Source organism: Armigeres subalbatus, chromosome 1 (assembly GCF_024139115.2).
Source record: "Armigeres subalbatus isolate Guangzhou_Male chromosome 1, GZ_Asu_2, whole genome shotgun sequence".
NCBI classification, from domain to species: Eukaryota; Metazoa; Arthropoda; class Insecta; order Diptera; family Culicidae; genus Armigeres; species Armigeres subalbatus.
The window spans coordinates 193,681,833-193,707,433 of record NC_085139.1 but is presented as its reverse complement, the minus strand read 5'-3'; the positions used below and the strand labels follow the sequence as shown (position 1 = coordinate 193,707,433).

The window sequence follows — 25,601 nt, the reverse complement described above, 5'->3', positions numbered from 1 at the left end:
ACACATTTTTCCTATTTTTGTGCATAAAAGTGACTATGTGTAAAGATCGACTATGTATAGGTGTGCGGATATCTCGCGGGGAGAGGTTTTCGCGGAAAAGGGTAAAAAACAGTGATGCTTATTCTACTTATATCTGAAAATCCTACCCATTTCGAACTGCACCTTTTTAAAGAGGTTATGCAGAAAGGCGTGTGTTACCACTTTGATTTAATCAATGATCTGTTTTCTGGAATCCGTTTTTATTTTACTATCCCTTTAAGGTAGTACCACACTAGAATCTACATAATTTTACTCACATCGCATTCCACTTCAACTATTTCCACGAATGGATGCAGTTCGTCGTAAATGTGATTTAGCATCTGTTCTGCTGTTCTCCTTGACATCGGTTTTAAGCCATATTTGGAAAGCTCATTTTGTAACAATGGGGACGACATTGTTTCATAGTTTGGTCGAGAGATCATTGGTCGCACTTCAACCCGCGGAGACGTAATAAGTTCTTTGCATTTTTCAGTAGAACCGACGTGGATCTTCGCAATGGGCCACTTGATGCTTTGTTCATATTTGCTCGAACTTGCTGAAACCGACGCAGTTTTTTGGATAGGCACTTCAGGTTCATGCTTCTGCTGAACGGCGCTGCCTAAAGCTTTTGTTTGATCTTTATCAAATTCTTCAAACGTATGGGTATTATCGGTTTTGGGCTTAGCAATAGGTGACGTAATGTCTCGATTGCGTTTGCTTGGACCTGCTGGAACGAAATCGAACCTTGGAACAATAAGGAGCTGCTGCTTAGTTGAATCGGTTTCATGCCTCACAATGGGCGAGGTAGTAATTGGTTCGCGTTTTCTCGAACCTGCCGAATAGACATCGGACTTTGTTCTTTGAAAAAACGGGCCAGAATGATGTTCCTGTTCTTCAGCTTGGATGCACGTTGCCGTCTCTCGGATGAGGAGCTGCTTGGCTTCGAAACGCAACTGATCCGAAGGGATCGAATTTTTCTGCACATCATACCCATCATCAATATGATCCATGCTGTGATTAGTGCAATCCGTATAGCGCTTCACAATAGGCGAGGTGTTGTCTCTTTCGCGTGTTCTTGAACCTACCGAGAAGACATCGGACTTTGGTGCTCGAAAATACGTACCAAATTTAAGCGTCTGTACCTCAGGTCGGCTGCTTATGGCCCTCTCTCGAATGAGGAGTTGCTCGGCTTCGAAAGCGAACTGGTCCGACGGAATCGAATCATTGTGGACGTCATACGTGGCATCAGTACGAGGTATGCTGTCATTAGTGGAATCGGTTGGACGTGTCAACAAGATATCGCATTTTGTTTTTCGAAAATACGTGCCAAATGGACGCTCCTGTTCTTCAGCTCGTGTGGAGAAGATCTGTTCTATTTCCAAACCCAATGGAATCGAATCTTTTTGCATAACATCACTTCTATTCATGCTGCCGTTATTGGAATCAGTTTTACGCTTCACAATGGGTGAAGCATCGGACGATGTTCTTCGAAAAAACTTACTAATTTGATGATTCTGTTCTTCAGAGCGCGTGCTTTTCAACGTCGGTCGAACGAGGACTTGCTTGGCTTTGCAGCCCAACAGGTTCGACAGAATCGAATCTTTTTGCACGCCATGCTCGATATTAGTACGATCCTCGCTGCCATTGAATGAATCAGTTTTGTGCCTCACAATGGGCGAAGTGGTATCTCGTTCGCGTTTTCTCAAACCTGTCAAGAAGACATCGGATTTTGTTCCTCTTAAAAACGAAACTGATCGATCCTTCCGTTCTTCAGGTCGGGTACTGAAGCTTTGCTCGGCTTCAAAACCCAAGGGAATCGAATCTATTAGCATGTCGTACCCAACATCAACATGATCCTGGTTGACATAAGTGGAATCAATTGTGCGCTTTACAACGGACTCTGTATTTCGAATATACGTGTCAGAAAGACGCTTCTGTTGGTCAGCTTCGGTTTTGAAATCTAACAGTTCCGTTGGATTCAAATTTATTTGCATGTCGTTCTCGGAGATTCCATTTCGGCTGTTATCGTACATTTCATTCAAATCGGGGGAAATTTTGTTAGCGCAATTCGACTGTTTTGTTGCTTCTATAGGAACATTATACTTCTTGATCAATCCGTCTAAATAATCCAAAGGAATATTGCCAGCAGCTTTGTCCGAACTAAGTCTTTTGGAATCTCCAAATTTAAAATAGACTTGTGTGGAATTGAGATTTTTTTCAGTACTTTGTAACTTATCAATATGATCCTGTTTCTCATCTTCATCGCAAACCGACAGCGATGATGAACATGGAGACACGTTGTACATAAGTGAGTAATCTTTACTGATAGAATAATTCATTCTATCATCGGAGATTTCAAGTACCTCTTGACAGCTTGAAGGGCTACACAAGTCAATTTCGCTACCATTGTCGTTTTCTGCTATCTTTGGGTGTTCATTTTTAATATCTCCAGCCTTCTCACTTTTTCCCATTTTAACATCAGCTTGATCAAGTTCCTTCGATTTTATAATTGCCACAAAGCGCTGAGTAAAGTTCTCCGATTTTTGCTTAAGCGCTAATGCATGGAAAGAGTAATCTTTTCCTGGTGAAGGGAAAAACTTTTGGTCCGAACAACAAGCTACACTGTCGACAGCTGCTCCTAAGGTTCTCGGGTGACTCATTATGTGGGTTTTGTATTTTTTCCTACTCCTTTCTTCTGTCGAGCTGCCCAACTCTTCGGGGACTATATCATTAACATGTCCTTTACTATTGTTCACTGACCGAAGGAACAAACTCTTTTTTTCAGCTAGAATTCGGAGAAAAAGAAAAAATGCTGGTTATTCCACCATTCGGCAATGATGTATTAGAAAATGTAATGAGAGAAGCAAAATTGGAGAGCACCTTCAAGGTAAGGTTATAGATTCCATCCAGCTGGAGACTGCTTTTTCTCCTCGGTGGGTGGTTTTATTACTGGGGGGTGGTACGAGCACGTGGCTGTCTTTCTCGTCAATGACTGGATGACGGTAATTTGAACCTTAATGGTTATTATTTCAGTATAATAGTCCTATTGAGGATTCATCGGGAACTAATTTGAAAAATTAGATGTCTATTTGTATAAAAATTAAAAAAATATTAAAGCCCCGTGCACGATAGTATTATCTACATTCTAATAAAAAAAGTAGCTAGAGTTCTTCATAATTTCTGATTATTTTTTCCACCGATGTTTTCAATTGGCATACTTGCCAGGAGAATAGAAGAACGCCAAAGATGTTCCAATTTTGAAACCGAATAAAAATCCTATTGCGGCTTCTACTGCCGTCATACGCATATTTGTCCCATGTTTTCTGGGATTCCATGGGACAATTTTGCGTATAACGGCAGTCTATTTCTTGCCCAATTAGCCATATAAGATATATTTCTACTCAACACAGCTTTATTGTACGAGTTAAATCATTAATCATTCAAATAGCTCGGGGAGCTTCATTTTGAATTTGATTCAGAAACATGCATTTCCCCAGCAGTCATTACAGTTTAGTTCTATTACCTGCAGTTATAAACCATGAGCATGCACCCTTCTTAGTAGCAACATTAATTTGAAAAAAATCAAATCAATCAAATGTTAATAGAACACTGCTGGAGAAACCAGAGGTTTTGAACTATTTTGCATTAGATTCACATTAAAACAGTGTTTGAAAATTTGGAATGAATCTGAATCACTGAATTTTACTTTTACTTACTAAAAATAGTTTTTTTAAACAGTGCTTCGCTTCATATTTACGATTATGATTAATGCTTACTGTTAATTGTCTTATGGCTTCCGCTTTCTATTTTTCCGAATCGGGATGGTTTGATAAGGGGTTCGTTTTTGTCAGATTGGTGTTCATCTCTTTCCCAATTGATAATTTCCTGCTCCATTCGCTCATTCGACTCAGCCGAGGTCGGATCGTACCTACAAAAAAAGAACAGATTAATCTACATAACGATCATTGTACTACGTTTGGCTTGTATTGGAAAACTTGAAACCTATAAGGTACAATTGTTACATCTAAGGGGGTAAAATTAATATAATTGACAAAATCAGGAAAAACAAAAAAAGAAATTTCAGAACGCTTATGGGTGTTTTTCCATGGATTTTCATTCCAACTGAAACTTGCACTGCTTTTCAATTTAGTAATTTCCACAGCTATCTATTGAAGTAATTGTTCTTGAGTCACTGTTTTTGGACTCGTTGGGTGTCAAATGAAACGAAGGTTGCAAGCTCTTAGCATATAAAAGCTCAAGCGCCACTCTCGTATTGTTAAGACTACTGATGATGATCTAGAGGCCCGTATTGAGGCTCTCTCCAAGAAGGATTAGAAAGAAAAGCTCAAACACCCCATGTCTCACGAAGCGTACACGCTCTCTACGCGTATTGTACAACATTGTCCTCGTGCGTCAGCGACTCGAGCATAGTCGATAGCCATGATTGTGTGCAATGGATTTTGGTCAACGGCCACGAAGAATGACCATCGTTGGATACTTCCGGAAGGCCGGAGGCAGTAAACAGAAGCCCACCGCAATCAGGTTAGATAACTACTATAGTTGATGAATTCGAAGACTAGTAAATAAAATAGCATGACGTCGCGATTGTATTAGAATTTGAATAGATACCATGAATATAATGTATAGACAGTACCAGTACATATTGTCGACGTAGCACCAATTTAGAATTCGGAAGTCGGGACTTCCAAACCGAACTTTTATCTGTCAAACTAATTAATACGTTGTTTAGCGCATCTTTAGGCAAATCCAGTGCACTACTTCCGAAGTTGGGTTATTTGCTTGTATCTGGTAGCTTCGGTATAAAAAGCGTTCTAAGTTTATTCCGCATAGACAATAGTGATCCTAAACTAGTTGAACATTGATTTGTTAAGATTGATGCTTGTATGTTGGGTATGAATTGGGTATGAACATACATTATTGTCTAAGTCGAGTCAAGTACAAGACACTGAAGACGACCACACAGTTGTGGTCGAAATACGTATCTGCAAAGATAACGAAAATTAACTGGTGGAATTAAATGGACAGTACTTAATTCGTCTTAGACGGATTATTGTCTTGTCTTGCTCGCAAGGCTTTGCGCTTAATGGAACGTACACACGGTCAAGTAGTTTGACCAACGTTGACTCCACCTCTCGTTTGTTCAAACATCCATCAAGTTTTACCAACAGCGGCACAAACAATCAATTTATTCGACCAACAATATCACAAACGAACGACCGAAGCGCTAACTTGAGCACCAACCTTCAAAAAATATATGGAGGTTTGTGCAACTTCACTACAAATGCTCAAACATGTTCGCCGAACCTTGACTCCACCCCCGACAACTCAAACCAAAATCAAACCGTTTTAATTTTTTCCAACCGAGCCGCCAACTGTCAAATGGTTGTTCGAACAACTTCACACACGTTCCAACAAAGCAGCAACCGAAGCGTTTTCTTGGGGGTGGAGTCAATGTTCGTCAAACTGCTTGACTGGTGTGTACGTTGCATAATGCGGGATGTGGAAAGTAGTGGGGAAAGTAAAAGTGAGAGCCGCCTAGTAAGTATGTGTACGGTATTCTCCCTCTCTTCGGTTTCCATGGAATTGCTGGAAATCCTTAATGGAAGATCCATTAACTAAGTAACGCAAAAATTCATCATTTTCAACCCCCCTATGTCACACTTTTTGTATTGCCATTTCCAGCTCTCGATGGATTTTTGGGAAAATCATAGATCGCACTTTAAGCAGAGATGTCAAATATTTTACAATATCTATTATTATTCCAAGTTTCATCTAAATGCATGAAACTTGGAAATAACCGTCTGTCTGTCTATTGCAATTATCGTAATATGCTTCCGCAAAGAATTTAAATTATAACTAACTTGAAAGTAGCGAAAAGATTAACTTTCACTACAAATCATTATTATTTTTCTAGAGTTTGATCAAACAAATGTACTGGCAACCCTGCCGAGCCCACGTGTTCATTTGAAAACATAAACAACTTTCGTTGGCGCCAACCCGTTTCACCCGATTCATCAGCCCGCCAACCGGGAGAACAAAGGATTTTGACATCTCGCACTTATGACTATCTCGCACTTCTGAAGTGCGGAGTCCAACGAGGTGGGAAGTGCGCAATATAAAGCATCTACGATGTTTTCGGGTTGGAAACTTTCTCGACACCCTTTTTATTGTCGCGCTCTTCTTAAACGCTCAACTCTTCGCGGTGATAACGCGCAAGCAAAGATTGCGCAGCAGCGCGCCCATAAGCTTTTACACAGGGTGTGAGTCTGTGCTGTTTAATTTAATAAGCCGCCGAATGGGGTTGCCATAGTTGAATAGCCGCCGTGTGTAAAGTAAATGGGCGCGCTCCAGCGCAATTCAACGGAGGCTAATTGGGATGATCACGATCTGAGTGTTTATGTTGGGATGCATAATATTGTACTGTATTATTGTTCTCACAGGTTCTCACAAGATACATACTCATGCAATGGCGGACATACACAGAAAGAAAATTCATTAATAAAATTAAAAAAACCATTGGTAAATTTAAAAAGTTGCGTTGGTTCTTTTTCGTAGAGAGTACCGCATATTCAAAATAAAAGTACGCAAACTTTTTCAACAACCATGGTTCAAAAGTGGTATGCCGCTCTGAAATTAAAAGTTTGAACATTCAAAATAAAATAGTAGAACTGTCAAATGCAAATGTTTATACTGTAACAAATAGAGCAAAATATTCTTATTTCAACTAAAGCAAACCCCTCCCTCTTCGTACCCTTTAGTCATTTTTATATCTTAAATATAAATAATCAAATAACAATGAATATCTTTTTGCATTTTATTTCATTAGTTTTTAACATTTTTCCTCACTTCTCAGGCGGTGCAAGTTGCGGCACCTCCTACAGTCCGTGATTCAGCTCCTGGACAGGATGAAGGTGCGCTTCGTATAGTCATCTGTGGGGATTGCAACATTAATTTCCTCTCGGTGATAATATGTATCTATAAATGCATAAGAAAAGAAAGGGAAATCTAGCATAAATATCGTTTTGATCGCAATGGCAACTAGCCCTGGTACTTCGACTTATATTTATATGATCAAATCGCCTGCCACCGTAAAAATACACCTACCTTTTGATATCGTAACCGTTTGGTGTTTTCTGGCAATGATGTTTGATGTATTAAGGGGTGCCATTTTTATTCGACGTACTTGTACAAATATACAAAACCGTGCTAAATTGCACAACGAACTGTTTTTTCCGGGGGTCTGATGTTTTGGTTGTGTTTTCGTAGTGTAGATGCAGTCTCCTTTCTTCTGCTTGTCGTTTATGGAACTGTCAGTGTGGAACGCACCTATCTCTTTCTTTCCCATGATTCTTCTTATGGCTGTCAGTGCGGAATTTTCTATGTTGGCTACGAAATGAACTGTGGTAGAGGTATACAAGTGTCAGTCCCGTGGTTTTTTCGCGCACGTATAGAACAAACAGTGTAAACATGTTTCTTCTCTTTCTCGCGCAACTACTATCTGTCAAAGAAGATATGTTTTCGTCTGGGGAAATGATCGTTTAACAATTTTTTGATTGAAAAGATGAACTTTTATGGCCGTAAGCTCCAACGAGGATAATACGAGAATCTCGTATTATCCCCGATTTCAATAAGCACCAAGCGGTATTATCCTTCATTTTAATACCGGTATTAACTTTAATACGCCAATTTCGACGTATTAAAGTTAATCCGAGATTTTCTAATTATGGCTGCGTGCGCTGAAATTATTGCACACACACCAATGCACAAAAGGAAATGTCAAACTAAAAAGAAATCATAACAAACTGACTACCCAAACCGTGGGAACATCGATCCTGTTACGACAGACGGCAGTATCAAGTTCCGCCTTGTTAAGGCTTGTGATTAGCCGGTTCCGATGTTCCAGAATCCGGCCGAACATGATCCAGTAGATAATAAATCCGAACTTCCGGTGCTGTTTCGGTCGTTCCCATAAGAAGGTATGTATTTTTTATATTTTGCAAAAGGTGGAATGCTCACTCAACACTTATTTACAGAGGACAGCAATGCATTGATGGCATTCTGATAGCTCATACAAGGGAGATGAGCGGACGGATGATGGCCATCAATTTGATACCAGGAGGAATACTGATTTCCTGGAGTAAGCAGTTTGCGCTATCCGATACAGATTATCTCCGCTAAATTCATACGAAATATGCGTCGCATCATTTAAATGTCTCCGCCGTCTCTGCATTTTGTATGTAGCCTCATAACTTATATTAAAAATATAATCTTGAATTCATGAACTAAACTAAAGCTTAGGCTAAAACTATATTTCTACAGTAAAATGAAAGATTTCCAAACCAATAACTCAAAACATTGTCCAGAACTGCAATCGAGTTTCAAATAAAATAATGATGAGCTACGGAATAACAAGAATACTGGAAATACCTTGGGAATTCTAGCTATACAAAGTAATTAATTCATTAATCCAAGTATGGTTGTATTTACCAAGTATATTCTCTGTTTTTGTTGAATGTTTTCACTAAAATTTGTTCAAAAGTTCTTAATACTCTTCATATTATTTTAATCCTTCCAAGAATACTACTAAACAGTTTTGGAATTCGTTTGAATTTTCGTAACCCACATACCTGTAGAATTCAGATAATTTCTTGCAAATTTTGATAAATACTGGGGAATTTTGGAAATGCCTTGCAAATTTTGGGAATTCTGAGAATCCCTGGGGAGTTCTGCGGATTATTTATGAAATCTGGGATTTCCTTAGGAAGTTCCTGAAAAATTCCTTCGGAAATTTCTGGAGAATTCTTCAAAAGTACATTAAGGATATCTCGATGATATCCCAAATAATTCATCGCGAGTTCCTTAAAAATTCTTTCGGGTTTTTCTGCAGAATTCGTTCCTTCCTTCTTTCGGGATTTCTTGAAAAATATCTCCGGTAATTCATGAAGACTTTCATCGGAAGTTGCTGTATCATCCTTCCGGGAATTCATAAAGTATTCTCCGAAAAAAACCCTGATAAATTCTTTCCTGATTTCTGGAAAGTTTCTTCAGAGGATGCCTTTGAGAATTCATGAAGAACCCCTTCGTGATATCTTTGAGAATTTCTTCAAGAATATTTGGAGAGCTTTTTCGGGATATCCTAGATCATTCCTTCTGGAAATCCTGGAGAATATCTTCGGGAACTCTTGAAGTACTCTTCCAAGAATTTCTGGAGAATTCCTTCGGGATTTCTCTATCCGGGAAGCTCTTCGGAATTTCTGGAAAGTCCCTCCGTGACATCCTGGATAATTCTCTGGATATTTCCTAGAGAATTTCTGGGATAGTTCCTTATGGCAATACTGGAGAATTTCGAAAGAGTTCGTTTAGGAAATTCTTGAGAATGCCTTCGAGTTTTTCTGAAGAATCCGAGAATTCCTTCGAGATTTTCTGGAGAATCCGTCTTGGAATTCCTTGAGATTTCGTTTGAAAATATCTGGAGAATTGCTTAGAGACTTAGCGCATCCCTTCGTGATATCGTGAAGAATTCCCCAAGGAATTCCTTCCAGAAATCCTGAAGAGTTTCCTTCGGAGTTTCTGGCAAATTTTGTCAAAAAATACTGGAAAATCCCATCGTTATATCCTGGAGAAATGCTTTAAAAAGTTTGGAGAGATCATTCATGATGTCCTGGAGAATACCTCCGACAATTCGTGAGAACTCGTTCGAAAATCTGTAAAGAGTTTTTTCGAGATATCCTGGAGAAATCCCTCGAAAATTCTTAAAAACTTCTGAAATTTCTAGAGAATTACTCCACGAAATCTTGGAGAATACCTCACTCACTGATGTATCCTGAGCACCCCTCGGAGTACATAGGGCCAACGTAAAAGATCTGCATCCTGTGCGACTGTACGCTTTAGCCTTGACCTAGGTCTAGGCAAGATTCCTGTCGACTCTTGTTGAGGCTACGTCGCCAAGAGCTCCTTGGTCTGCCTCTGCTCGATGTCCTGCTGGATTCCAGTCCAGCGCTTGCTTGCAGATTTCGTCTCCGCTCTTTCGTAATGTGTGGCCGACCCACCTCCATTTACTCTTTCGAATTTCTGTCGATATCGGTTTTTGAAGGCATCGTCGATGGAGCTCGTCATTCGAGATCCAATTGTGAGGACACCAAGGGTGAATTATAAAACGTAGACATCGGTTGATGAATACTTACAGTTTCTGCGTGATCTCTGCTGATACACACCAAGTCTTACTGGCGTACAACAGCACGTCTACATTGAATATTAGAAATTTGGTGCAAATTTTGGAGAATAGCTTCAAGAATTTCTGGTGAATTCTTCTGGGAATTTCTGGAAAATTTCTCAGCGAATTGAAGGATTCCTTCGAGCAATTCTGGAGGCTTTCTTTGAAATACCCTGAAGAATTTATTCGGGAATATCTGTAAAATTCTTTCGGGATTTTTGCATAATTTTTTGGGGACCTGGAGAACTCCTCTAAGAAATTCTATGAGAATTTCTGGAGAATTCCTCAGGGAATTGAAGGAGAAATCCTTCGGGTATTCGCGATGAATTCCTCAGGCAATTTCTAGAGAATTCCTCAGGGTATTTCTGAATAATTTTTTAGAGAATTCCTTGAGAATTTGATCGAGAATTTCAGGAAATTTTCCCAAGAAATTCTAAGAGAATTCTTCCGTGAAGTGCTTAAATTATTTCCTGAAGAGTTCCTTCATGATATCCTTGAGAATTCCTTTAAAAATTTCTGGAGAGCTAGATCATCCCTCCAGGAATTTCTGGAGAAGTCCTTCAAAAATTTCTGGAGAGTTCCTTCTGGATATCCCGGAGAATTCCTTCAAGAATGCCGGGAGAGTTCGTTCAAGAAATCCTGGAGCATGCCTTCGAGATTTTCTGAAGAATTCTTCCCACAATTCCTAAGAGATTTTGTGGATAATCCGTCCAAAAATTTCTTAAGAATTCCTTCTGAATCTTTGAGAATTCTTTCTGGAATTGCTGGAGAACTTCTTCGGAAATATCTGGAGAATTCCTTCAGACTTCCTGGAGTGATATCCTGAAGAATTTCTTCGGGAGTTCCTGGAAAATTCGTGATGTCCTGGAGAATTTTACATAAGAAATCAGGAGAGCTCCTTCGGGATATCCTGGGGAATGCCTTCGGCAATTCGTGGAAAACTACTTCGGGAATCTGTAAAGTGTTTCTTCGGGATATCGTGGAGAAATCCCTCGAGAATTCCTCAAAAACTTCGGAACTTTCTAGAGAATTACTCCGCGAAATCTTGGAGAATAACTTCAATGACAGATTTTGTCAGTTCCTTCGGAAATTCTTAAAGATTTTCTACGGACGTTCTTGGAAAATCTTTCCCGGAGCTGCTGGAGAATACCTCCAAGAATCCCTAAAGATTCTTCCTGAAGAATTCCTTCGAACATATTTGGATAATTCCTTCGAAACTTCCTGGGGCATCCCTTCGTGATATACTGAAGAACTCCTCCTAAAATTCCTTTGGAAATATCTGGGCAATTCCTTTGAGTTATACTGGAAAATTCCTTCGGAAATTCCTGTGGAATTCCTTCTGGAAGACTTGGAGAATTCTTTTGAATATTCCTGGCGAATTTATTCGGGAATTCCGGGAGAATTATTTCAGGTATTCCTGGAGAATTTCTTCGGGAAGTTCTGGAGATTTTTTTCGGGAATTTCTGGAGAGTTCATTCGGGAATTTCTATATAGTTACTCAGGGAACCTGGAGAATTCCTCAGGGAGTTTCTAAAAAAATCCTTCGGGAATTTGGAGAATCGTTAGGCAGTTTCTAGAGAATTCCATAAGGTATTTCTGGAGAACTGTTTCGGAAGTTTCTGGAGAACTCTTTCGGAAGTTTCTGGAAAATTCCTTCGGCATTTTCTGGAGTTTTTTCGGGAGTATCTGGAAAATTCTTTCGGGAATTCCTAATAATGTCCAAATGCAACTTTTGGTGGAATTCCTAGATAAATTCCGGGTTAAGTTTTTTTAAGGTCTTCTGATGGAACTCCTAGAGCAATTCCTAGTAGAAGTCCTGATGTATTTCCTGGTGGGATTCCAGATGGAACCTTATAGAGTTGGACCTCCTGGAGGACTTTCGGATAGTATTCCTAGCGGAATTCTTGGAGGAATTCCTTATGGAACTAGAGGAACTATTGTTGGAATTCCTGATGGAAATCTTGGGGAAACTCTTGGGGGAACTCCTAAATTGAATCCAAATCCAACCCACATGCAATCCAAATCCAATTCAAATCGATTCCAAATTCAACATAAATTCAATCCATATCCAATCCAAATCCAAACTATTTCCAATCAAAATACATTCCAAATCCAATACAAATTCAAACTAATTCCAATCCAAATTTGATCCAAATCCAATCCCAATCCAAATTCTATCCAAATCCAATCCAAATTTAATTCAAATCCAATCCAAATCCAATTCAAAACCAATACAAATTAAATTCAAATTCAATCCAAATCCAATGCAAATCCAAACCATTTCCAATCAAAATACATTCCAAATCCAATACAAATTCAATCTAAATCCAATCCAAATCTAATCCAAACCCATTCTAAATTCAATCCAAGCAAATCAAAATCCATTCTAAATCCAATCCAAAATCAATACAGTAGCCGTTCGATAACTGCAAAATGTTTACTTTTCAGTTAACGAATGCCGTTCGATAACTGCAATGCATTCTAGACGTCAAACGGTTGTCAATCGACGTCAGATGCAATAAAAGTGCATCTAAATGTGCAGCGCAATGCAGCTGTCATTGAGTCTGACATGAGTTTGAAGTTTAGCGGTCCGATAACTGCAAAACTGTTGCAAATATCGAATTGCAGTTAAAAAGCATTGCAGTTAAATGACTTGCAGTTATCGAACGTCTACTGTACAAATCTAATTCAAATCCAACCCAAAACCAATCCAAATTTAATCCAAATCAAAACCAAATCACATACAATCCAAATTCCAACCAAATCCAAACTATTTCCAATCATAATCCATTTCAATTCCAATCTAAATCAATTTTAAAATCAATACAAATCTGATCCAAACCCATTCCAAATTAAATCCAAAACGAGTTAAAATCCATTCTAAATGCAATCTAAATTTAAATCAAAATCCAACCCAAATTTAATCCAAATTCAATCCAAATCCAATCCAAATATAATCCAAATTTAATTCAAATTCAATCCAAATCCAACTCAAATCCAACCCACATCCAAACCAAATCCAATTCAAATATAATACACATTCAATACTAATTCAATCCAAATCCAAACCAAATCAAAATACATTCCAAATCCAATCCAAATAAAATTCAAATTCAATCCAAAACTAATCCAAACTCAATCTAAAGCCAATCCAAATCCAATCCAAACACATTCCAAATTCAATCCAAATCGAATCAAAATCCATTCTAAATCCAATATCAATCCAATCCAAATCTAATGCAAATCCAACCCAAATTCCAATCAAAATACATTCCGAATCCAATCCAAATTCAAACCAATTCCAATCAAAATCCTACACAAATCCAATCCAAACCCAAATTTAATGCAAATTCAATCCAAATCCAATCCAAATTCAATACAAATCCAATTCAAATTTAATTCAAATTCAATCCAAATCAAATCCAAATCCAAACCATTTCCAATCAAAATCCATTCCAAATCAAATTCAAATTCAATCCAAATCCAATATAAATCCAATCCAAACCTAATTCAAATCCAATCCAAATCCAACCCACATTCAATCCAAATCCAATTCAAATCCATTCCAAATTCAACACAAATTCAAATCAATTCCAATCAAAATCCAATCAAAATTTAATCCAATTCCAATCCCAATCCAATCAAAATTCAATCCAAATCAAAATCATTTCCAATCAAAATCCATTCCAAATCTAATTCAAATTCAATCCAAATCCAATACAAATTCAGTCTGAATTCATTTCATTTCCATTTCAAACCAATCCAAATCCTATCGGAATCTAATCCAAAACCAATCCAAAATTCAATCTAAATACAATCCATTTCCATTCCACATTCAATCCGAATCGAATCCAAATACAATCCTAATCCAATTTAATCCAAACACAATGAAGGGATTTTAAGCAATTTATTATGATTTGTTCAATCTAACGCAAACTCATTTTTATCCTAATTTTTTTCTAAAAATTAATGCAATGATTCTGGTAGGTGGGTCGCAGTTTGTGAGACTCTGCCTTGATTACTGGAAGGATTCATTCATGATTACCGTTGGGATTTCTTCAAAAATTTCAGAACAAACCCCATGAATATTGGAACGATTCCTCCAAGAATTCCTTCAGGCATTTTAAGCTGATTACTCCTGGAAACACGAGATTTTTTTTTAAATTTTGAAAAAATTCCTTCTGGAAAGACGAGTAAATTTTATTAGAAATTCTAAGTAAATATTGTGCTACTGAGATTTATGAAAAAAGTTCTTCCTAGAAAATACCCCAAAGAATTCTGGGGGGATTGATTTTGAAATGTTGTTGTAATATTTCGAAAAAATCAGCAGAATATAATTTCCGAGTAAATTTTATCAGGAATTCCAAAACAAATCCTTCAGGAATTTCGAATATCCTCCAGTAAGTTTGAAAGAGCTGCTCCAGGAACTCAGAAGCATTTTTAATTCAAGTATTCGGAGAGGATTCCTCCAAGAACTCGAAGCGAATTGCTCTAGAAATATGAAAAATTGCCACATTCACATTGTGATAAAATCTTTATTGAAACACGTAATTATTTTGTTATAAAACTGTTAACACCCCACTCCACTCTATCATCTAACGGGTATTATTCTTTTTCATCACCTCACCAGTTTTCTTAAGTTTTTAGAGGCTTTTCCTCACCTCACCGGTTGGTACGATCGGTATTGGTTCTCCCCCATTTGAGCTAATCGCCTTCTTCGATACCGAAATGGTTGAAATTCCTCCTAATGAAATGCCGTGAGATTTATCCGTGGTCGTCCTGCTTCTCTTCGTGCTTTCCTTCGATGGTAATGATGTTGCCCAACATTTTCACCGAGACTTCGTTCGGGGTGAGCTGCTGAACGTCGAGATCTGAAACTTGTCCTTGTTGCAACTAATCGTTGGTCTGATGTCCTGTGGAACAGCGATACAAGCATTGTGCATTGGACTATTATACATCAGGCGTCTGTAAGTATTCTGCACTGCCGATCGCGCCGAAGAAGCCGTCAGCAGGTCAGAAGAAAATCCGCTTCCAAAGTGCAGGTTTAGAATCCTGGATTGGCGCAGCGCAGTATCGCAGTGGTCATCCCACCAGCTTCGGAACACAATAAGGATGTCGGACATCTTGATCCGAAACAAAACACACTGATTAAGGTATTTTCACAAATTTGATATGGCCATCACGCAGAGCATAAAACTCAACACTTGCTACGGAGAATCTTTTTCAAATATATATCATTAATTTCATGCTAATCCACCAAGTCAAAACCGATTATATTGCCGAAAAAACTTGATTTTCTTTATACAAAACCCGAGATTGCAAGAGCGGCAAGACCCGAATCATTGAAAATGTTTTGGAAATGATAGCAAAACAAACAGCAAAAAGTCATCGCTTATTATTTATGATTTAATCATTCTCACACGCATACATTCTCAGTATCGTGTGGAGCGAATAGTGGTTGCGTACTTAATACGAGTTTGGAGCTTACCGTTCGAAGTATTAACTTTAATACCGTAATAACAAAAATCCGTATTAAATCGAGTATTATCCTCGTTGGAGCTTACCGCCATTAAATTTATACTGGAACCCGACGAAAAATATTTTTTCTCCAAAAGCAAAACTTTCGATTCCGAAAAAAGAACTTTTATTTTCAAGAAAACTAGCTACTTTTTAAATAGAAAGCTTAAAATATTTGTTAAAATAATGTTTGTTTTTTCTGTGTAGAAACCCTTTCCATTAATAACTGAGGAAATGTTAATATGTAGAATACTAAGCAGAAAAACAGGGGTAGCATTGTGCACGACTCGAAACGATAAAACCATGCAATCACTCATGCGAAAGAGCTATCGACAGGAGATGCGCAATAAGGCCCCAGGCCAAGTTGCCTATATTGCCACCAACAAATAATATGTTTTTCTATTTATTAACAAGAGCTCTACTTATTATTTCACATGTAGTGACTTTATTTGCTTCCTAGTAACACCCCAGATGAATTTGAGCCATAAAAAAATTGAAATGTCAATTTGAGAACAGGTTTTTCACGAACAGATCGTAAGTTTCGAGTGGAAGAAGGATTTTCAGTTATAATTCGTTAAAAAAACGACAAAGATATGTTTTTTCCCGTTGGTATCAATTATTTTGAATCTCCTGTATTAGATTACTACGTGATTAGCGTGAAAAAAGCTTTGCCTTTCTGTATATTTGGTTTTTGGATTTTTGACGAAATTGTGTTTTTTTCCCAAGGGTCCCCCCTTGGGAGAAAAAACGCGAAATTTTTGTTTTCACTTATAAGGGGCCTTCCAGAAACCACGTGGTCATATATGGGGGGAGGGGGAGGGGTTTGCAAAATGACCACGATAAGCCACATGGGGGGAGGGGGGTGTTGCTCTCGAACCACGTGGTCTTTTTTATACGAAAAGTTTTGGTGAATAACAATGGCGGTGTAAAAATACAAATCATTAAACGCAAAGCGCATCTTAAATCCGATGCCCACGTAGCGTCTTTTCAACTCAGCGTTGAAAAGACGTAGGTGTGCATCGAAAATAACCGGTAACGCAGCGTCGGTCGCAACGTCGATGCGTATCTGCGTTATTTGACCATCTTAGCCTTAACCCATTTCCATAAAAAAATAAACGAAAAAACAGGTTGCGATTCAGTCTCAATTTCCACAAACAAAATTGGAAAGGAAAAATGGAAAAATATAAAGAAAAAACCCGCCGCGCCACCGCCGCAGATGGTTTTTGGCATCACGCCGCTGACACTTTTGCATTGGCGGTCTGCAGCTACAATTTTGAAAAATGTTCATGTTTTTACAATAATCCAAGAAAAAAACTTCAAAAGAATTTCTTGTGGATATTCAGGAAAAATCCAGTAAAGAAATTGCCTGTAAAAACTTTGACTTTACTTCATACAATCCTGATAAAGTGCTGGCATTCCGAATGATTTTTGAACAATTCTCTGTGAAAAATTTTGCTTGGAAATTTTGCTACAAATTGTTAATGAAAAAAAAACAAAACAACTCCAGCGTAAATGCCGAAAAAAATTTCAACAATAATAAATTAGCACTTTTGAAAGCAAAAACTGCAATTGTAAAATAAGAATTTTCCATAAAGAAATCAAAATGTTCCACGAAAAAAATACAAAATTTTCATGAATAAATCAATATTAGCAATGAACAATTACAAAATTTTTCACAAAATAAATATTTTTTTCTACACATAATCTCTATATAATAAAAATGAGTTGAGATTTCCTTCTTGACGATTTAACTCGCGAACCGGTTGACCGATTTGCAAGATTCTCCCCTAATCGATTCGTTTTGGGATCCGCAATGTTTGTATATACAAAAAGTTAGTGAATTTAACGGGGAAATGTAAAAAGTCATTAAAATACAATTTTTGGTCAGCTGTTGAGGAAAAGAGAACAAACGCACGGAAATTGATCTAGAGTGCGGTGCTGCAAATAGTTCATTGTGACATTTGCAACACCTGGGCAATGCTGGGTTTCTTTCACATCAATAAAAAGCAATAAAAAATAAGAAAATAAGAAAGAAAAGCAACCAAATTGATAAAATTTTCATGAACTTCAAACGCTTTTAAAGAAGGGTTAATCTATGGAAAAATGCTTAATTTTATTGCTTTTTCATATTCTTTGATAGAAAATTTCCTTTTTTTCAATGCTCATTATTGATTTTTTCATGGAAAGGTTTTAATTTTTGGTTAAAAAAATATTTATTTTGTCGAAAATTTTGTAAATTTTTTTTTCTAATATTGATTTATTTATGGAATGTTTGTATTTTTTCCGTGGAACATTTTGATTTCTTTATGGAAAATTCTTCTTTTATGTTTGTAATTTTTGGTTTTAAAAGTGTTAATTTATTTTTGTTTTGTGGAAAATTCTTACACAGAAAAAACAAACATTATTTTAACAAATATTTTAAGCTTTCTATTTAAAAAGTAGCTAGTTTTCTTGAAAATAAAAGTTCTTTTTTCGGAATCGAAAGTTTTGCTTTTGGAGAAAAAATATTTTTCGTCGGGTTCCAGTATAAATTTAAAAGTTCATCTTTTCAATCAAAAAATTGTTAAACGATCATTTCCCCAGACGAAAACATATCTTCTTTGACAGATAGTAGTTGCGCGAGAAAGAGAAGAAACATGTTTACACTGTTTGTTCTATACGTGCGCGAAAAAACAGTTCGTTGTGCAATTTAGCACGGTTTTGTATATTTGTACAAGTACGTCGAATAAAAATGGTACCCCTTAATACATCAAACATCATTGCCAGAAAACACCAAACGGTTACGATATCAAAAGGTAGGTGTATTTTTACGGTGGCAGGCGTTTTGATCATATAAATATAAGTCGAAGTACCAGGGCTAGTTGCCATTGCGATCAAAACGATATTTATGCTAGATTTCCCTTTCTTTTCTTATGCATTTATAGATACATATTATCACCGAGAGGAAATTAATGTTGCAATCCCCACAGATGACTATACGAAGCGCACCTTCATCCTGTCCAGGAGCTGAATCACGGACTGTAGGAGGTGCCGCAACTTGCACCGCCTGAGAAGTGAGGAAAAATGTTAAAAACTAATGAAATAAAATGCAAAAGATATTCATTGTTATTTGATTATTTATATTTAAGATATAAAATGACTAAAGGGTACGAAGAGGGAGGGTTTGCTTTAGTTGAAATAAGAATATTTTGCTCTATTTGTTACAGTATAAACATTTGCATTTGACAGTTCTACTATTTTATTTTGAATGTTCAAACTTTTAATTTCAGAGCGGCATACCACTTTTGGACCATGGTTGTTGAAAAAGTTTGCGTACTTTTATTTTGAACATGCGGTACTCTCTACGAAAAAGAACCAACGCAACTTTTTAAATTTACCAATGGTTTTTTTAATTTTATTAATGAATTTTCTTTCTGTGTAATTGTTTATGGAAATTTTGCATTATTTGTAGAAAATTTGATATTTTTTTATTGCGAATTCCATGATTTCTTTATTGGAAATTTCCTAATTGTTATGGAAATTTTTTTGAATTTTTTAGGCTGAGTTTTCATTTCAGTCGATATCGTATCTTAGAACATCGACTCATGAAAGGTCTTGAAAGTAATAAATGAAATCGCATTGGCTCAATGGACCTGCTTGGATGCTTAGCGATACACGGATACATCGTTCAGGTCTTGGTTGATCGGGTCGTTTCAAAACTCCGTAATATCATGTCTTAGGACATTTTGTTTCTTGACATGATTTTGATACTTTTGAGGATATGTACTTCAGAGCAGTTTGGCCTATGACGACACCCAAAAAAGTACGACTTTTTAGTTCTTTCTATACTAGTTTTGGCAAGATCGAGTGGAAACCCCTAAATATGTACGTTAAATCCATGTAAAAAAATCGTCCTGTGAGGGTTAAATACAAAAATATAACAATAAATTCTAGAATACCAAAAGGAACCCAAAGATATTAAAGACTGTAGATTTAAAATGAAAACTTGCATTTTAAGCCAAAACTGTATAATTCAGACAAAGGAATATTAAGGACATTGTGTTATGGTTCTGATTAGAATCATAGAATCTTGGCATAATGAAGAGAGTTTTGAGATTCTGAATAAAACTTGTATGCCCTTAGAAAAACCTTCAGTTCAGTTCAGATGCTTCGCTGAGGTTAATATATCTTAATAATTTCCAGTACCTCCAGAGCTACGGAATATCCCAAATACTCTTAGGAATCTATAGGGATTTTCAGTGGATTTGCATGACTCTTAGGAATCTATAGGGATTTTCATAATTATTTAAAAAAAATCACCAATAAAGAAATAAAAAATATAGGGATATTTTGGAATATTTCTAAACCATTACAAATTTTTATAACATATTCGCGAGTCCACATTTTTTTTGTTCCCTCCTGATGCATCGAAGGTGTGCGAGTTCTAGATATACTAATACCTGATACACATTACAACTTGATAACATAATGAACCAAATGACCACGATAAGCCACATGGGGGGAGGGGGGGTTAAAAATCTTCAAAAATATGACCACGTGGTTTCTGGATGGCCCCTAATGCGTTTTCTGACTACACGGAGAAAAAAGTATGGTAAACTTAAACATAATCAGACTTATTTCAACTAATATTTTAGGTTGATTTTACGCCAAACAAAATTTTAGTTGATTTGATATGAGGTGATGGTTAAAACAAACTAAAATAATTTGGTGTTTTTTTCGCATCGTTTCAAGTGATTCAACCAAAATTTTGTTTGATTTAAATAATTTTTTGGTTGTTTACTTTTGACAGCTTATCGAATAACCCAAAGGAATGGTCGTTTCAAACATAAGTTTTAGCCTAATACAACCAAATTCCAACTTGCAACAATGCATAAAAATGATTTGTTTTAAATTAATTTTATGGTTGTTGTTACCAGTATTATAACCCCTCTGTTTTCCCCTTGCGTTTTACTCATTTTTTTTATTGAATAACAAGGATGATATAAATTTGCTAATACATACAGATAGTTTCTTTATTGACATAAACTATTTTTTTAGACATGCATACATTTATTTGAGAAGACGAACATTATTTTCATCTCTAGCGTTCTGGCTAGAAAACTTATGGCTTAAATATATAATCATGTTCCACCCACGTAAATATATCGATGACTCCCGAGGTGGCTCCTCAAACAACAGCAAAGGCGGCGATTAAAATATATATCCGGCTGTTATTTCATTACGCCTGAAAAAAAGCGATTGCCAGGTTTGTAAAAATGATCATTAAAGCAAGTAGCATACTTACATTTTTTGGGAGACCCAATGATAAAACGCCATCGAAAAATATAGATGGAATCTTATGACGCGCCGTTTTTAAAGTAATGTGCTGACTGGGATGATCCGGCTGATTGAAGAGTTGATATTGTTAAAGCGCGAAGCATCCCGATGACAATCGAATAAATAATAATTTTAGTTTAAATCAAACATACTTATGGTTTGTTATAGATGTAAACAAAAAAGTTATTAGAATCAACTTCATTCTTACGTTGAATCAACCGATTATTTTATTTTGATATAAGACTGACGTGACATCAACAGACAGCTTAATAAATGTTTGGAACAGGCAAAACTTTAGGTTGAAACAACAAATAATTTGATTTGAAACAAATATAATCTATGCTGAATTGACATATTTTTAAATGTTAAACCAACACAATTTTAAAGTTAGTTTCAAACAAAATTGTTGGTTTGAATTTCAAAATTACCATTTAAATAATTTGCAGTTTGAAAAACAACCACAATGTTGGTTGTTTCAAACTTAACCGTTTATTCTCCGTGTAGGACTCTTCACCAAAAAATGTAACGTACCTCGATTTGACTGGTTCTACGAAAAACCAAATTTTTAAAAATATTTTTATATTTTTGTTGTTGCCTGTTTTCCCGCTTGCCGGGCAGTGGCAACTATATTGCCGCCAATGTTTTACCGCTTGGCGGGCAGTGGCAACTATATTGCCACCAATTTTTCAATGTTTCTGAACTGTTTAATGTATAACAAACATACATTTGAGTTTAATACCATGTCAACATTGTGTCCTATTGTTGTTTTTGTTAATTTATTGTTTAGATTCGTCTGCCTTATAAAGGGTTAAGCTTATTATTATAGCGTTCAACTTGCCGTTCATATACGCTTTATAAGCCTGGTGTCGGTGTGTTTGAGCATTTGTAATCCGCCCTGGAGAGAGGGAGAGCTACAAGCCGGCTGCCTCCGAGATTGGCGTGCTGTTATAATGCTAAGAGCTTGCAACATTCGTTGCAAACATACCTATTATTAGGTAGGGGGAAAGACGGCTTTGGCAGGTTTTGTTCTATTATTGGCAGGGGGGTTTTTGTCGACCAAATTTTATGAAATTTGGCCACAATATTCTTTGATATACAAAGAATGTTTATGCCAAATTTCAGCATAGTCAGTCATAAAAAACCCCTGCCAATAATAGAACAAAACCTGCCAACGCCGTAATTTCCCCTATTGTTATGCGTAGGGTAACTGTCCTATCTTGGACCCCTAGAGGAAGTGCATCCCAAAATATGCTTATACCTATTGAAATATAGTTTCGATATGGGCGGAAATGACACCATTTCAAAGTTGAAAGTCTTATTTATGAAATAGAAATTCAGAATGGGCTTCAGTTATTGATAAATCACTGAAATTTGCATTTTTTTTTGAATGAAAATATTCTTCGTTTTGGACAGTGTAACATATTTTGGACCCCCAAATGTACACATTTTGGACACCCCCAATTTAGTCTCTTCAAAGTCGAATTTCTAATTTACCCTGGTCAATTGAGCCGAAGCCAATAAGTCTTATCTTTCGATTGGCATGCATCAATGAGAAGATTCTTGCGTTTTAAATTCACAATTTCGACAAAAACTTATTGTGTACGTTCTGAGATTTTCAGTGATGTATACTTTTAAGCGTAACGCCTTCTTGAACAATCTAATTTCCTCGAAATTTCATCTAAATATCGCTTTTTTTGCACGGGAAACCAGTGAAACAGATGCTGAACAATAGTAATTTCCTGAAGCCAATGGGGGAATTAGCAGCGGCATTGTTCTTAGTTCAGAAATCAGAAAACTGTCGCCAGGAGGGTCCAAATCAAGTTGGTTACCCTATTACCTTTCATTCTCCCGTTCCAAATGACTTGGCAATAATAATTGTTTGCCATATAGAACAAATTGTGTTCTTGACATGGTCTCACTTCTACGACCGTCTTCCGTATATGAGATATAGAAACACCTATAAAGATATATTTTTTATAATTTACTCCTATTTTATGAAGAATACTTACTTAACAGAACATGAAAATAAGAACATTTATCTAAGCCAATTTTATTGATATTATCCATCACTCAGAGCAGCTTTCAAGAACCTTTGTAGTTTCATTTTCTGTTCTAAAATTTAAAAAAAATGCGAACAATCTTCACATCACACATTCTGACTCTCAGATTCTGACTGACTGGTCTGGTAGAGAGAGAGATATACAAATTACACTAAAAACCAAAACTACCCGAAAGTAAGTTGTTTTCACTCAAACCCGTAGTTTGCACGCTAATCTGAAACAACCCAGTGGCCGGGTCGATTTTACCCGGATTTTTTCGATATTAGCGGTTGTCAAAATCTGGGTATGTCAACAAAATGGATCTGAGTCAGACGAACCCGAAATCTGGGTAAATGGGGACTTAAACATTTTCGAATACAGCAACATGGCGCCGACGTTGTATTCCGGAGAAAATGTTGGAATTTTTCGTTGTATGCAGCAAAAATAAGGTAAGAATGGTTAAATTTATCAAGGCGGAGCATTGTCGGCACAGCCGGCAAATGATATACGTTGGGGGAAACCGGGGGAAACTGAATTTTTTAACATTTTTTATACAATAACAATATTCTGGAGCGAAAAGAGCTGGGTACCGGATACCCAGATTTTTTCGCTTGTACTGTTACCCAGATTTGAGTTTAGGTACCCGAACCCAAATTAGAGTAACCACGGTTTTGCTGAATTTGGGTCACTTTGACATAATTCTGGGTAGCTCCAGGTTAGCGTGTGGGCCAATAACCCAAATTTGATTGAAATGACTTTTCTGGCACTAGGTAGTTTGCCTTTCCCACATGCACGGTTAGAAAAAAGTACCTAATTTTAGGTACTTTTTTTCTCTTGCATCTCCTTCCCTCTTTCGTTTGTTGTCATAAAATGAAGAGCAAAACCACTCAACAAGGGCATTAAAGTGTGGGAACCCAACGTTGAGTAATCTCATGTTTACAAAAGTTGAGTGAAATTTACCTAACTTTTGGTTAGTTTCTATTTAAAATTAAGTACATTTTATTTAATATTAAGTGAATTTTACTTAATTTCAAGAAAAAATTACTTAATTTTAGGTTCCCACACTGAACCCCCGATTTGAGTGAAAAGTACCTAATATTAGGTACTTTTTTCTAACCGTGTGGAAATATGAAGGTTCCCCCAAACACACGCGACCACGGGGATGACAAGCTACGCCATCTTTGTCACATCTTTTCTGAATCACCAATACGAGTGCACTGCGAATGCACCATAAACAATTGCGAGGGTGAAAATGATATAAAACGAACAAAGGCATTGACAGTACCTTGTGAAACTAGCATTCTAAATAATTGAGCAAATAAGTTGAACATTCTTAAGTTTGAAGCATGGAATCAAGTGTAAAATTGTTTTAATTGATATTTCGTTAATTTTTTCTCTATTTTCTCATGATTGTATCATGTTGCATTATTGAGTGGTATGGGCGTTTTGCATCATATTCTCCTGTAAAAACGTAAACATTCAAAATTCACGCACATACTATTGCAAAATAAATCAGTATTGGGGTCATTTGACACTGGGGGATAAATTTATCCTCCAAAAAAGAACGAACAGGCAAACCTGTCAAAATCCATAGTAAAAAAAATTGGATGTCGCTCCTCTGCACGCGACGCGACAGTCGCGACGTGATTCTATCGCTCGGCGACAGCGATTCTGTTGCCGTTAGTATTGTGTTTCCGGAATAAATTTATACCGCTTTTTATACCGAAGTTGGATTTTTCTCCAGATACAGGCAACTTTCCCAACTTCGGATATAGTGCGCTGGATTCGCCTAAAGATGCGCTAAACAACGCATCAATTAGTTTGACAGATAAAACTTCGGAAGAAAGTTCGGTTCGGAAGTCCCGACTTCCGAATTCTAAGTTGGTGCTACGCCGACAATATGGAAGCGTTAATATAGGGTAAAAAGCCCAATAGTGGACCCCCTAGTAGCGGAATTTTGCTCTTCCTATCATACGGCTTAGAAATTTTCAAAATATTAACACTGCTTGATATCTAACAACAAGCTCTGCATCCCCTCTTCACGATACATACATAAAACACCCAACTATGCGACGTTATTCGTTGAAATTAACATTTTAAAGTCTAACTGAATTCGCCCTATAGTAGACCCCCTGGGGGTCCATAATAGGAAATTGCTTCCCTATAGTCGACACTTCATTTGATTTTCATGTCCCGTTTCGGGACGTTCTTCTTCCCCAAAATATTCCTATAATGGACACTCTCGTGTTTATTTTTTATAAAATTGTAAAAAATCATCTAATTTGACTTTCCATAGCATTTCCAACGCATGTAATCAAATCATAGGACTGTAAGGTAGGTTCTCCCGGTAGAATTTCATAGCAAAATGTTGACATTGTGCAGTAATAATGCAAAAATGGCTGGAGGGTCCACTATTGGTTGGGGGTCCACTATTGGTCACTTTACCCTAGAACATCTTTTTTATTTAGGTACCTTTT

At 36.9% G+C, this 25,601-nt stretch overlaps 1 protein-coding gene, 1 long non-coding RNA gene and 1 pseudogene across 3 annotated transcripts; 1 reads left to right on the top strand and 2 right to left on the bottom strand.

The window, feature by feature from the left end:
• Nucleotides 1–222: 222 nt before the first annotated feature.
• LOC134209469 (uncharacterized) lies at nt 223–23,256 on the bottom strand. 2 transcript variants are annotated; one of them, XM_062685454.1, is made up of 4 exons: nt 23,095–23,256; nt 22,923–23,042; nt 3,795–3,946; nt 223–2,803 (listed from the first exon to the last, which is right to left on the bottom strand). In XM_062685454.1, the coding sequence occupies exons 1-4, from the start codon at nt 23,118–23,120 to the stop codon at nt 279–281; spliced, it is 2,823 nt and encodes a 940-aa protein (XP_062541438.1). In that variant the 5' UTR covers nt 23,121–23,256; the 3' UTR covers nt 223–278. The 2 variants fall into 2 exon arrangements, with proteins under 2 accessions (XP_062541438.1, XP_062541444.1); XM_062685460.1 differs by lacking the exon at nt 22,923–23,042.
• On the top strand, nt 7,821–8,331 carry LOC134209464 (uncharacterized). The gene is made up of 2 exons (XR_009978754.1): nt 7,821–8,015; nt 8,073–8,331. It is a non-coding gene; the product is annotated as an uncharacterized LOC134209464 (long non-coding RNA).
• On the bottom strand, nt 14,768–15,805 carry LOC134209455 (protein lethal(2)essential for life-like; annotated as a pseudogene).
• Nucleotides 23,257–25,601: the final 2,345 nt, after the last annotated feature.

Excerpts from the sequence above, each read along its gene's own strand:
- LOC134209469 (XM_062685454.1), bottom strand. The coding sequence starts at position 23,120 with ATGTTCTTATTTTCATGTTCTGTTAA. Across the intron at positions 23,043-23,094 it reads TTATTTTCATGTTCTGTTAA|GTGTTTCTATATCTCATATA; the intron begins GTAAGTATTCTT and ends ATATCTTTATAG. Across the intron at positions 2,804-3,794 it reads AAGCCATAAGACAATTAACA|CTGAAAAAAAGAGTTTGTTC; the intron begins GTAAGCATTAAT and ends TCCGAATTCTAG.